The 13703-nt window shown below is 43.8% G+C and overlaps 1 protein-coding gene across 1 annotated transcript; it reads left to right on the top strand.

Moving 5' to 3' along the window:
* Positions 1-3660: 3660 nt before the first annotated feature.
* SKA1 (spindle and kinetochore associated complex subunit 1) lies at positions 3661-12858 on the top strand. Its single transcript, XM_084888912.1, has 7 exons — positions 3661-3846; positions 4460-4558; positions 6647-6771; positions 8036-8133; positions 9468-9605; positions 11512-11681; positions 12510-12858. The coding sequence occupies exons 2-7, from the start codon at positions 4471-4473 to the stop codon at positions 12656-12658; spliced, it is 768 nt and encodes a 255-aa protein (XP_084745038.1). The 5' UTR covers positions 3661-3846; positions 4460-4470; the 3' UTR covers positions 12659-12858.
* The last annotated feature ends 845 nt before the right edge of the window (positions 12859-13703 follow it).

Here is a 13703-nt window from a genome sequence, read left to right as displayed (position 1 = left end):
ATTGAAAGGTCCCAGGTTCGATTCCGGTCAAGGGCATGTATAATACATTGGTTGCGGGCACATCCCCGGTGGGGTGTGTGCAAGAGACAGCTGGTCGATGTTTCTCTCTCATCGACGTTTCTAGCTCTCTATCTCTCTTCCTTCCTCTCTGTAAAAAATCAATAAAATATATTAAAAAAAACAAAAAACAAACAAACAGTTTTTAAAAGAAACACTCTTAATACAAGTAGGGGAAATTGAACATTGACTGGATATTTGCTATTCAGGAATAATTAATAAAATATTTACCTGTAAAAATACCAATATGGTAATTTTAAAGTGTCTATTTTAGGATATAATTATGGGAACGTTTTTAGATAAAAAAGTGTTAAAGATTTGCTTCAAAATATTCCAGTAGGCAAGGAATGGGAAAAAAGAAAGTGTAGATGAAGCAAGATTTGCAATAATTAAATCACTGAAACTGGTTGACGGGTTGGGCATGGAGGGTTGATTATACCCTTTCTACTGTTTGATTTTCATAATAAAAGATTTTTTAAAAAGATTTTTTTTTTAAATAGAAAGTAGAGTCTTCGTTGGTGTATCCAGTGGTTAGAGCATCAGCCGGAGCACTGCAGGGTCATGGGTGCGATTCCCTATCAAGAGCATGTATCTGGCCAAAACCAGTTTGGCTCAGTGGATAGAGCGTTGATCTGCGGACTGAAGGGTCCCAGGTTCGATTCCGGTCAAGGGCATGTACCTTGGTTGCGGGCACATCCCCAGTGGGAGGTGTGCAGGAGGCAGCTGATCGATGTCTCTCTCTCTCATCGATGTTTCTAACTCTCTGTCCCTCTCTCTTCCTCTCTGTAAAAAAATCAATAAAAAATATATATATATTTTAAAAAAGAGCATATATCTGGGTTGCAGGTTCGACAGGGGCACAACCAATTGATATACCTCTCTCAAATCGATGCTTTTCTCTTTCTCCCCCCACCACTCCTTCCCTTTCACTCTCTAGAAATCAATGGAAAAAATATCGTTGGGTGAGGATTAAAAAAATTAAAAAAGGAATAAGTAGAAATGGCTGAGGCTGCTATTTCCCATCTGGAATCTACTCTCATTTTCCCTTACAAACGGAACCCCTGTATTGTTGAGGATGCTTTTAACTGTCCAAATTAATTTTTAAAAATGATTTTTTCGCTCTCTTTTGTAGATGTGAGTGCCCAGTGAAAAGCAGATAGAAACCACTGGCTGTGGCTTCCAGGAAAAAGCTTTAAAGGTGAGCTTTTTACCCTGTCTCTTCCTCTTTTCTGCTGCCTGGTACTAACACCCGAGAGAGGAACCGCAGGGTCGCCTGCACCACAGGCAACCTGAAGGCCAGAATCCATTGATGCCTCGGAACAGTGGCGCCAGAAGATGAAAGGAACCTGGATATTTCCTGACTGTGGAGGTGTCACACCTGCTCTGGGATGCTTTCTGCCTTTGTCAACTGGGAGAATTAAACGTCTTCTTATTGTAAATGTGCATTTGCCCTTACAGAGGCTGTACACTCCCCTGAAGACAGGTCTTGAGCTCACAAACCTGGCTGCTTCCTGGGATTACCTGGGGTGTTTTAAATATATGAAGACTTGAGCCCCACTTCCAGGGTGTCTCATTTCATTGCCATGGGGTACAGCCTAGGCCAGGGGTCGACAACCTTTAAGACATAAAGAGCCACTTGGACCCATTTCCGAAGGGAAAAAAAAACCTGGGAGCCGCAAAACCATTGCGACATTTAAAACAAATATTGTATAACACTGCATATATTGTTTCTTACTTTAATGCTATATACCAGATCGTGCAGTTAGCTGTCAATCTGAAGAAAAAAAAAGACTTTTTCACTTAACAATGTAAAATATATTTTTGCAAATTAATAGCTAATTAAAATATTTAATTTACCTGGTTAATGGGATTTTTACTCCTGAACCTCAGTGCACAGTGTCTGCACATCAGGGCTGTAAGATGTTACCTTCATTTTCACACAGGCTTGCAAGTTGTCATCTGTGAGGCATGACCGATGTTTGTTTTTAATATAGTTCATGTTGGAGAAGACCTGCTCACATACATATGTGGAGCTGAAGATCGACAGGACTCCAAATGCATACTTTTTCATGTTTATATTAGTGTTGGGGATGGCATTCCATGTTTCGAATACAAGTTTGTCCTATTTGGAAAGGTTTTCAATATCACTCCATTTATGATTCTGAGCCAGAATGGCCTTCTGACAGGCAACATCCTCAAGAGTAGCGGTCAAGCATTTGAACTTGGACACCCATATATTATATCTTTGTCGGCTATATCGGCCAGTTCCATCTCAAGATCAGGTTGACTTACACCTGCAAATGCAGTCATATTCAAAAGGAATGGATCGATCGCCAGGGGAGTGACAGGAAAGGATAATGTGGTTTTTTCCTCTCTGAACTCACAGAATCGTTTCCCAAATGAACTTTGCATTGTGGTGATTGCAGACTTCAAATATTCCAAATTTATCGTATCATGACTTTGTTTGAACTCTCTCAAAGAGGGAAAGTGAGAAGTGTACCTCTCTGTAAATCTTTGACAAACACTGTCAACTTGTGCTTGAATGCCAAAACCTCCTCCAGCATGTGCAGGGCTGTGCCTCCTTTCCCCTGAAGGGTTGTATTTAGTGTGTTTAGATGAGCTGTCATGTCTACCATAAAATGTAATTTTTCCAGCCACTCTGGTTGTTCCAGCTCAGCAAAGGTGAGCTCTTTGCTGGACAGGAAAGTTTTCACTTCTTCCAAACATACGACAAAACGTTTTAGCACCTCGCCTCTGAACAGCCACCGGACCTTGTTGTGGAGCAGGAGGTCAGAATATATGCTTTCCACTCACTGTACAGGCCCGACTCCCAGTGACAGTCACACTGCAAGCCCTCTCTTTCTCTTTCTCCAGTCCTCTCTGTGCTCTCTGTCTTCTTTTTCCTTCTCCCTTTTTTCTCTTTATTGCTTTATTATTATTATTATTATTTTTCAGTGTCCCCTCTGTCAGTACCTCTCTTTCCCCTCATGCTGTGATGTGAGGGAGGAGGCTGGGCCAGGACAGGGACCCTGTGGTTGCCTAGCGACGCTAAGTCGCCTGCAACCTGCCACACAGAGCACCGGGAGCGCCGGAGGCGGTGGAGGTAAGTGATACAGCTCCCCGCCCCTCCCCGCCCCGCCCCGCCCCGCCCCTGCTATCTGCCAAGCTGCTGGGAGCCGCAGCAATGCTTCAAAAGAGCCGCATGCGGCTTCGGAGCCGCAGGTTGCCGACACCTGGCCTAGGCATTGGAGTTTGCAGAAGCTGCCCCTGGTGATTCTAATTGGGAGACCTACTGTTCCAGCTCGCCATGGGACCCTCGGAGAGCTTGGCTCATGGCTGGATGGCGACCAGGCTTAGTGGACTGGCTGTGAGCACCGGTGGTGCCGTGGCGTGGGCGGAGCAAAGGTCCTGGTAGCCTTTAGCAACAAAGCCGACAAAGGCCCGCCTCCTACCCGCCCAACCACGCCCCGCCCCCTGCCCCAGCTTTGGCCCCGCCCCGTGCTCTAGCGTGGCCCCGCCCAACGCCCCAGCTTTGGCCCCGCCCAATGCCCCCCCACTTTGGCCCGGCCCAACGCCCCTGATGTGCAGGGCGGTCCGCGAGCGCCCGTTGTGCGCCTGCGCGGCTCCGGGTCTGGCGGGCAATTTGTTTCTCTCCCAGAGTCCGGTCTCGCGATCCCTGGCTTCTGGCGAAGATCAGAGTTTGAGTGGCCCGTCTTTCGGCCCCGAGTGGGCCCTTTGCTCCCGGACCCGCGTGAAACTGGGGATCCGGACATCGGAAGCAGGCAGAAGGCATTGCTTGGACGGGTGTGGGGGGGCGGGATCGCGCGGGAGGGGGTGCGGGGGCGGAGGAGCAGGGCTTGACCTTCCTCCGCTGGCTGGGCAACCTGGAGGGGGTGCTTGCGACGCCCTCGCCCACCTCAGAGTGGCAGTAGCCAAGTCCCTTCCTCCTCATCATCTCCTCCTCCTTTTTACCGACCCCACACAGGAAAGCCCCAGTCCCACCAGCCTCCCTGGCCCCCAGCATGGGAGAAATGTTTACCTGCACCCGTTTCTTTGCATTTGCTGTTATTTCGCAAAAGTCGTGTTTATTTTGCGTTTTTTAAAGAAAATGGCAATGTTGTCTCTCTATATTTGCCCCCCTAAATCCTTAAAGAGATGATGCAGGCTTATTTCCTGTACCTTGGTTTGGGATGTGTAGACTACAGGAGGCTCTAAGACCAGTCAATACTGGACTTGATTAGAAACTGAATTTTGTAGAATTGAAAAAAATTGTTTTTGACCTCTCTCGAATTTATTTTCAAGTGGATGTGACCTACTGGATATGAACCATTCTTGGATTTTGAAAGTGAGCAGGAATTTGCCTGACTTTTGTTTTTTGAAATTGTGTTTGCATTTCCTTCAGAGGCTTAAAGGATGGCCTCTTCAGATCTGGACCAATTATGCTCTCATATTAATGAAAAGATTGGCAATATTAAAAAATCTCTGTCATTAAGGAACTGTGGTAAGTAGAATAGATTTCACTGACTTTGTACACAATGCATTTTGATTGCTGTTCCCCTTTGATATCTTATGCCTGGTTAAGTGAATGAATACAAAGGTGATGTCAAGTTTCAAATGGCGATTTGAAAGCACTTCAGCTGCTGTAATTTACTGATCACTGTTATCAAAAATAGTGAATTTACTCAACTATTACCATTACTACAAGTCAGTAAACAAGGCCTTAAAATTTAGGTGACTAAAAGTCATTTTAAATACCTGTGTACCCAACTAGCTATTTAATCCCCTGAAATTAATCTCAGTAAAGACCTCAATAATCTCCTTTATTCATTTGATTTAGTTGTTACAGACCTAGGGTCAAATGCAATTAGCATTGCCCTATTAGGTAGAATAATATATTAATAGTGCATCTTGTGAGGAGGAGGAGGAGAAGGAGTGAGCTCCTACTGACTGCTTTACTGGGTTCCAGACACAATGCTAAGCCCATGTTGTATGCTTTTTCTCACTTATCGTGACAATAATCTTGAGGTAGGCACTGAGTTCTCGGACTTCAGGCCTGGAGCTCTAGCCATTTCACTCTCCTGCCTCCATAACTTACAGATATCGTCAAATTGTGCTTTTATTTATGTGTGTTTGGTTGTTAGAAGTGAAGGTGTAAAGATCTGATTATAAGGGGGGAAAACAACACACGGTTTTTGTTACTTGTTTTATTTCTAGAGAGGGGGAGACTCCGGTTTTCCCATCCTCAAACCTATGATGCTAGCGAGGTGGAGTTGGAAGTAAGGGAGCCGGCTGCTCGACAAACTCAGGCCTCTCTGGCTGGCTGGCCCCCAGGGCCGCCACCAGCATGGGACTTTTTATGTCACTTTCTCCACTTGGGGTCATTAATCATGTGGCTGGTGTAAATATGAATCCCAACCCTCTACTACACATTCTGAAGGGAAACTCTCCCTAACCTCCCCCACACACCTGAACGCTGACCAAGACACAAGCTTATTTCTCCCCAGCCAGTGATTAGAATTTTTTAGGTTACACTTTCACTGAAGATACATCCCATGAAGAAGGGTCCTGGCTTTCTTTGGGATTCTCACTTCCAACACCCTGTGCTTTGAAAATCCAAAATGTTGGCTTGATCCCCATTAAAACTAAGTATATTTGCTTGCTGAGACTGACAGACTCTCTCCAGCTTCCCTCTGCACCCCCGTTTCCCCCCAGATTAGGGCTGCTGCTGTAGCATCTCACATACATTCCCTGGTTTGAGAGCATTTACCTTATTCTCATGAAGGTCAGTTATGCCTGTAGAGGGCCCTTATTTTATCTAGCATTTCTAGTTGTGTGGGTTTGTTTTTTTTCTAACCCCCACCCAAGAATATTGTTTTCATCGATTTTTTTGAGAGTGTGGAAGTGTGGGAGGAGTGGGGAGAGAGAGCAAAACATTGACTGGAGAGAAAGACATGCACCTGTCGCCTCCCAGCCTGACTGGGGTGGGGGATCGAACCTGTGACCCTTTGGTTCTTGGGACAATGAGCAAAACCAGCCAGGGCTCTAGTTGTGGTTTTTTTTTGTTTGTTTGTTTGTTTTTTAAACAATGAATATGTTTTTTTTTTATTTTTTTATTTTATTGATTTTGTACAGAGAGGAAGGGAGAGAGACAGAGAGCTAGAAACATCTATGAGAGTCATCAATCAGCTGCCTCTTGCACACCCCCTACTGGGGATATGCCTGCAACCAAGGTACATGCCCTTGACCGGAATCGAACCCGGGACCTTTCCGTCCCCAAGCCAGCGCTTTATCCATTGAGCCAAACTGGTTTCTGCTCTAGTTGTTTTTTTATAGTGGAGGAACTTGCCAGAAACAAAAGACTCGGGACACTGTACTTACCTCTCTCTCTTTTTCCATACCAGTACTTAGAAATTAGGTTTTAAGATTATCCATGGAGACAGGTGCTAGGGCCTGAAACAGCTCTTCCTGCACCCCCAAGTGTCTCCAAGGTAAAGCTCAGTTCCCAGAGTTGGGTTGGTATGTGTGCACTGTTGTTTTTTCTGCACACTTTATTGTCTGTTTTACCTTTGTTGCCTTTGTTTATTAATAGGTCAAGTCCCTAACTCGAAGACTATATTAAGTAAAATAGGAGATGAGATCATGGTAATAAATGAACTTCTGAATAAATTGGAAATAGAAATTCAATTTCAAGAACAAACTACCAGTTCACTCAAGGTAACGTTTTTCCTAATTTTTAAAAAAATCTTTATTGTTGAAAGTATTACATTTGTCTCCTGCCCCCTCATCCCCATTGACCTCTTCTAGGGCACCCCCCGCCCCCACACACACACACTCCCACCCCAGGCCTTCACCACCCTGTTGTCTGTGCCCATGGGTTATGCATATATGCATACAAGTTCTAGCGAAGCAACAGAATAAAAAGGCAATAAGTACAAATTTCTTAGTCACCGGGAATTCTTAAGGGTTCTGTAAGTTTGTAATGTCCTTGGCTTTGCAAATTATTACTGGTGCAGTTTCTTTTGTGTTTTATTTTCGCAGTATAAAGCACTGCAGAGCTTCACAGGTATTCCTTTTTTCACGTTGGTACCAATGGAATTGAACCTTACTAAAAAGGAATGTTTCCTACGTACTAATTCTTGGTAGGTTTAATTTAAACAAATGATGTCCTGGTAGGCTGAGATGGAAGGAGTACCTGCCCTGGGAAGAGATGTGGATTCTTAGCCTGCCCTTAGCACCTCCTGCCACCCTGAGGAAGCCAGTTCACCTCTTGGGATCTCTGGGTCCTCATTTGGAAAATAATGGGCCATGTTGAACTCTTTCTTTTCTTTTCTTTTTTTTTAAATGTGTTTTTTATTGATTTTAGAGATATTTTAGGAGAGAGAAAGGTAGAGAAATATTGACGGGCTGTCTCCTGCATGCCCCCTACTAGGGGTCAAGCCCGCAACCCGGGCATGTGCCCTTGACCAGGAATGGAACTGGCAACCTCTTGGTGCATTAGATGACACCCAACCAACTGAGACGCACCAACCAGGGCAACTCTTTTTAAAAAAAAAAAAAAAATATTTTTATTGATTTTGGAGAGAGGGAGAGAGAAAAAAACATCAATGATGAAAGAGAATCATTGATTGGCTCTTCCTTGCACACCCCCAATTGGGGATCGAGCTCACAACCCTGGCATGTGCCCTTGATCAGAATCAAACCTAGAACCCTTCAGTCCACAGGCCAATACTCTGTCCACTGAACCACACCGACTAGGGTGGCTCTTTTTATGAGACTGACGCGCTACCTACTGCGCTAACGAGGCACCTTAGGGTGGCTCTTTTTAAAATATTGCTTGCATTCAGTACTTTTTCACCCCTTCTGTGTTCTGAAAACTCACAATTCATGTGATTGGGCACCATGGCCTTTCATGTTCTCTATGACATCTTAATACACAGGCAGGACAGACCCTTATTCATGAGCATTTTTTGAATTTTAGGAACTCTGTGCATCTCTTGAAGAAGATTATAAAGATGTGGAGCATCTCAAAGAAAACATTCCTCCCCATTTGCCTCAAGTAACAGTGACCCAGAACTCGTAAGTGTTTTCATAATTATTCTTGCCATCTGTATTTATAAAACTACTAGAGGCCTGGTGCATGAAAACTCATGCACTGGAGGGGGGTCCCTCAGCCCAGCCTGCCCTGTCTCACAGTCTGGGAGCCCTCAGTGGTGGGAGGCGACCTGGCGATCAGGGGAAGGCGATGCCACACCTCACCTCTCTGCTATCACTGCCGGCAGCTCAAGCCTCGGCAGCTCAAGCCTCGGCCGGCCCTGGTTACCTGAGCCTCAGGCAGCTGCCATTGAGGCTTGTCTGCGCCTCAGGCCAGCCCTGGGAGGCTGGGGAGGCTGAGGGGACTGGGGACTCCGGAGGCAGGTGCGTGGGTGGGCCTGGCCTTGCTACACCCCTGCTGCTCTGGTGGGGCTGAGGGGACTGGGTGCCACCATCTTGTGGCTATGGGTGCTGCCATCTTTGAGGTGGGACAGTCAATTAGCACATTTCCTCCTTATTGGCTATGGGCACTGCCATCTTTGTGATAGCGTGAGGGTCAATTAGCATATTCCCTCTTTATTAGAGAGTATTATAACGAACACCTCAAGTCTTTTTGCCTTTTTGTGTGCTTGCAGTTTTGCTAGTGGCTGTCCGTTTTGTTTTGTTTTTGGTCACTTACACCGGAAGTCTTATTTCCCCCGTTTTCACCAGCTTTCTTTCCTGCTCTTTCTGAAGGAAAGGTTGCCCCTCTTTCCCAAGAGTGAGTCTCCTCTAGGATCTCTTCCTCAACTTTTTCTCATTTCTTTCCCTTAGAGCAGATTTTGTCATTTTAGGCCAGATCATTCTTTGTTGTGAGAATAGGGTGTTTAGTTGCATCCCTTACTCTACCAGTAGCACCTCAGTTCCCCTCCACACCCCCATCCCCACCAGTGGTGACCATGAAAAGTGTCTTCAGACTTTGTCATATGTCCTCTGAGGGGCAGAATCCCCCCTGACTTTTCAGAGGCCCTGTCTTAGGGTAGAAATAACCTTAATGCACTTCCCATGTTAAAAACATCCAAAAGAACAAAATATCGATACTTAGCTCTGCTCCCCCTCAAACTACTGTCCTGTTTCTGTTTACTGCCAATGTATGTTTGTACCTCCTCTTCCCAGAGCAGTTAACATCTGGCTTCTACCACGCTTCAGAAACTGGTTGTTGGAGGTTATAAAGAGGTCAGAATCCCTCTTCAGCCCTGATTCTTCCTATCAGGTTTATTTTGTTGTCCATCTTCTTGTTTTTGGAGTTCTGTGACCTGCACCATGTGTTGGATACTGATTTCTTCCCAGTATGCGTACAGTTCTGACGATTGCCTATATGCTGTGCATGTCTTCTGTAGTGGAAATGTATCAGATCTTGACTCTGAAGAACCTGTCAAAGTTGAGGAACCTGCAGTCACAAAGAAGCCCTCTAAAGAGCAAAGGAATATTAAAGAGATGCCATTTATAACCTCTGAGGAGTTTAATAGCATTCCTGTGTAAGTATTTATGTTAATATTCAACTCTTTAATAATCAACATACATAACTGTTTAAGTCACAAGGCTTGATTATATTCATCATCATATGCTGTGTTCAAATGATCTTTTCTAAAACAGCTTTGTATTGGACTATGAAAATGCAGGGAAGCTCTTGTTGAAATGCTTAAAATCACGTAGAGATTCAGAGAAGGGTCAGTTTGTTGCCGCATCCTCTCCAGGATCATTTTGTGATTTAGACTCATCCCCGTACATTTTAGACGTAGCCTCAGTTTTGCTGTGATTTGTAAAGCAACTGTGTTGTTTAGATTTGAGGTTAGAATGGAGAGTGTTGTGTTTGTCTTTCCATTTGTCCCTTAACTTACGTCACACGCTTAAATTTGAGTCTGGGCTCTATTCTGGGCCTGGGTCTCTGGGAGAAAATGGGTGAATAACACAACATGCCTTGCCTAGAGGCAGGTCTCCTTTGCACTTTGATAGCTGTGGGAAACCACTTATGGCTGTGGCCGGCAAACTGCGGCTCACGAGCCACATGCAGCTCTTTGGCCCCTTGAGTGTGGCTCTTCCACAAAATACCATGGCCTGAGCGAGTCTATTTTGAAGAAGTGGCGTTAGAAGAAGTTTAAGTTTAAAAAATTTGGCTCTCCAAAGAAATTTCAATTGTTGTACTGTTGATATTTGGCTCTGTTGACTAATGAGTTTGCTGACCATTGAGTTATGGGAATTGTGTTTTTAAACTCTCATAATTCCAGGGCTTCACTTCGCTTCTTGGCTTTATATCATTACATTTTTCATTATTATTTTATAACACACTAGAAGCCCAGCATGCGAAATCGTGCAGCCTGGCCCACCTGTGCTTGCCCTGCCACACTTGCAGCCCCGTCCACCTGTGCACCCTTCACCACGTGCACAGTCCCACCCACCCGTGCTGGTCTTTGGTTGTTACGGTGTTAGGGCCACTGAGTTTTTATAATATAGATGTAGTTAGAAAATATTTGTTGTCGAAAATGATTATAATTCTACTCTGATAGAGTATTTCCTTATAGATTTTATTTAATTTCACATATATAATTGGTTGTCTTTTTATTATTACGAAAACAACTACAACTGATATAGACAGCTCTCAGGAAAGTAAAATAATCACGCTCTGTGTCCCAGATATTTTCCTCCTAGACCTCTAGCTCAAGGAAGCGGGGAATTACAGAATAGACTTGCCTAAGAGAAATTTCACTGAACCGTTATTTCTAAGGGTGAGGTTGCTAGATCCTACGGGAGGAGTGTGTTTCGCTTTGTGGGAAACTGCCGAACTGACTTCCAAAGCAGCTGGGCCATTGTGCATTCCCACCAGCAATGAGTGAGCTTTACCAGCGCGTCACATCCTTACCTGCATCAGCTTGGTCAATTTTTTCTGTTTTAGCAACTAGCAATTCTCATAGGTGTGCAGTGGTATCTTGTTTTAATTTTCAGTTTCCTAATGACATATGATGTTGAGCATCTTTCCACATGCTTAATGGCGACTTGAAAAATACTGGCTGTTGGATAATTCTGGGACGAATAAGGAGGCTGACATTTCTCTCTAATCTTCGGGGAGTTGGTCACTCAGTCTTTTCCTTTATTGACAACTTTGTTTTCATGAAATTCTGTTTGAGCTGTTCAGTTTTTTTAAATTGTTGTTGCTCATTGGCTGAACTATAGGGAAGAACTGTGGAGTAGAAGGGTTTTTAGAAAATGCTTTCATAAAGAAATAAAAGAAGGAAATTAAATGGTAGAGTATTAATTTTTAAACTAAGGGGTTATTTGATGAATAAGAGAAATAAGAAGATTAAGTATAACATCATAAATATTTTTCAAAGAAAACATTTTGTGCAAAATAATTAACAAAAACATTAATCATCTACTTATTTACAGGTACATGAAATCCCGCTTAACCTATTGTCAAATTAATGATGTTATTAAAGAAATCAACAAGGCAGTAGTTAGTAAATATAAGATCCTACATCAACCAAAAAAGTCTATGAGTTCTGTGGCCAGAAATCTCTATCACAGATTCATGGATGAAGAAACAAAGGATACCAAAGGTAAGATGACAGCATATACGTATATGTATACTTGCCATCTGTATGGAGTGTAAATAAATCATGAGAAACAAAACTAATTCTAGAACATTTTAAATTTAGAGAGTTCATTCTCCACTGGGGGTGATTTTCCCACCACAGGACATTTGGCTATCTCTGGAGACATTTTTGGTTGCTACAACTGGGGTTGAGTTGGCATTTGGTGGATAGAGACCAGGGATGCTGCTAAAGTCCCCGCCAATACACAGGACAGCTCCCACAAAAAAGAATTATGTCACCCAGAATGTCAGTAGTGCTGAGGCTGAGAAACACTGCTTTAGAGTTTTTATGGAACTATAACCAGTGTGTCCAGAATTAGAATAGTAACCATAACAGTTGGTCATGCTTATATAGCACTTCCTGTGTGCCAGATGGTATACCAAGGGAGCTTCAGTCCTCATCACGCTCTCAGGAGGTACCGGCCACCACTACTCCATTTGCAGACCAGGCAAAGGAGAGCCCAAGTTACTTGTCCAAGTTCAGCCACTCAAGTGATAGAGCTGCTGAGGGTCTCGTTCTCTTATCCTCCATCTCAAATTAGCTCTTAAAAAGTGAATTGTTCAAAAGACAGCAACAGATAGCTAGTGATACAATAAGCAGGGCTACGTTACTGAAATGCTACAGTAAACATTATGCAACTTCAGTTGAAAGAATAATTGTTATTTTAGCAAGAATACCGTTTCTCACTTTAGTTGGATAATGATAGTAAACATGATTAGTGCCATTCATAATCACAAAGACTCATCTTAAAGTTGTCCTTATAAAAATTAGCACAAATATCTTTATTTGCAGGTCATTATTTTGTAGTGGAAGCTGACATAAAGGAGTTCACAGCTTTGAAAGTTGACAAGAGGTTTCATGTTATGCTGAATATCTTACGACACTGCCGGCGGCTGTCCGAGGTCCGAGGGGGAGGACTCACCCGATACGTTATTACCTGAGGCCCTTTGAGCTTTGGAACCAGCCAACAGTAGTGTCTAGAGGCTATTCCGGTAGTGTCCTTATATGTAATTTTTAAAAATATGTAATTTATCTTGTTTCTTATACAAATAAAATTTCTTTAAAATAAAGCATTTAGGAAAATGGGAGATATCTGTAATACTATCAACAACAAAAAATATATTAAAAAGTAAATAAATAATCCTGGCTGGTGTGGCACAGTTGGTTGGAGCATTGTCCTGTGCAGGAGAAAAAGGATCAGATTCCTCCTTCCTCACCTTTTGTTCTAGTCTGGCCGGAGGCGGATTGGCTGAGGCCCACTCCCACTGGGGAGGACAGTCACTTTACAAAGCCTGCCGATTCAAATCCTAACCTCACCTGAAAACACCCTCCAAGACACACCCAGAAATAATGTTGCATCTGGGCACCCTGTGGCCCATCAGGTTGGCACTTACAGTTACCCATCATCTATGACTGTGCATCTGCTCGGCCAGCTGATCCTCGTAGCAGAGAAAGAGTCTCACCAAGCGTGTGAGCTGTGCTTAGCTGCATACTAAACACTGCAACTCTCGTCCTTAATTGTAACGCAGAAATCAAATTGTTTCTTGGAAATATTCTCTTGGAAGTTAACTCAGCAACATGGTGTGTAAAAAAAAAAAAAAAAAAAGGCTCCAGAAACCTGGGTCCTGCCCTACCTCTGCCATTTACTCCCTCCGGGTTCTTCCTTTAAAAATGTAACCCTTTCTCACAAGCTCCATATCTACCATCCTGGTCCCACAGTGTCGCCTCTCCTCTGGGTTAATTTATAGCTTCTTAACTGGTCTCTGTTTGTTCTTGTCTCCCTGTCTTCTCTCCACGTGAACCAAAGTTAAGGTAGGTCACTCCGCTACTCAAAAACCTTCAAGAGCTTCCCATTTCTTATATGATGAAAATCAAGTCCTTACAAAGGCCTGCAAGTCCCTTCTCAACTCTAGCGGGCTATCATCTCCATTTCCCAGCTCTGCTCCAGCCACTCCAGCCTCCATGCTGTCTCTGGAACAGGCCGAG

Source organism: Pipistrellus hanaki (assembly GCF_964339955.1).
Source record: "Pipistrellus hanaki genome assembly, chromosome: 6".
NCBI classification, from domain to species: Eukaryota; Metazoa; Chordata; class Mammalia; order Chiroptera; family Vespertilionidae; genus Pipistrellus; species Pipistrellus hanaki.
This window is presented reverse-complemented; position numbering and strand designations above follow the sequence as displayed.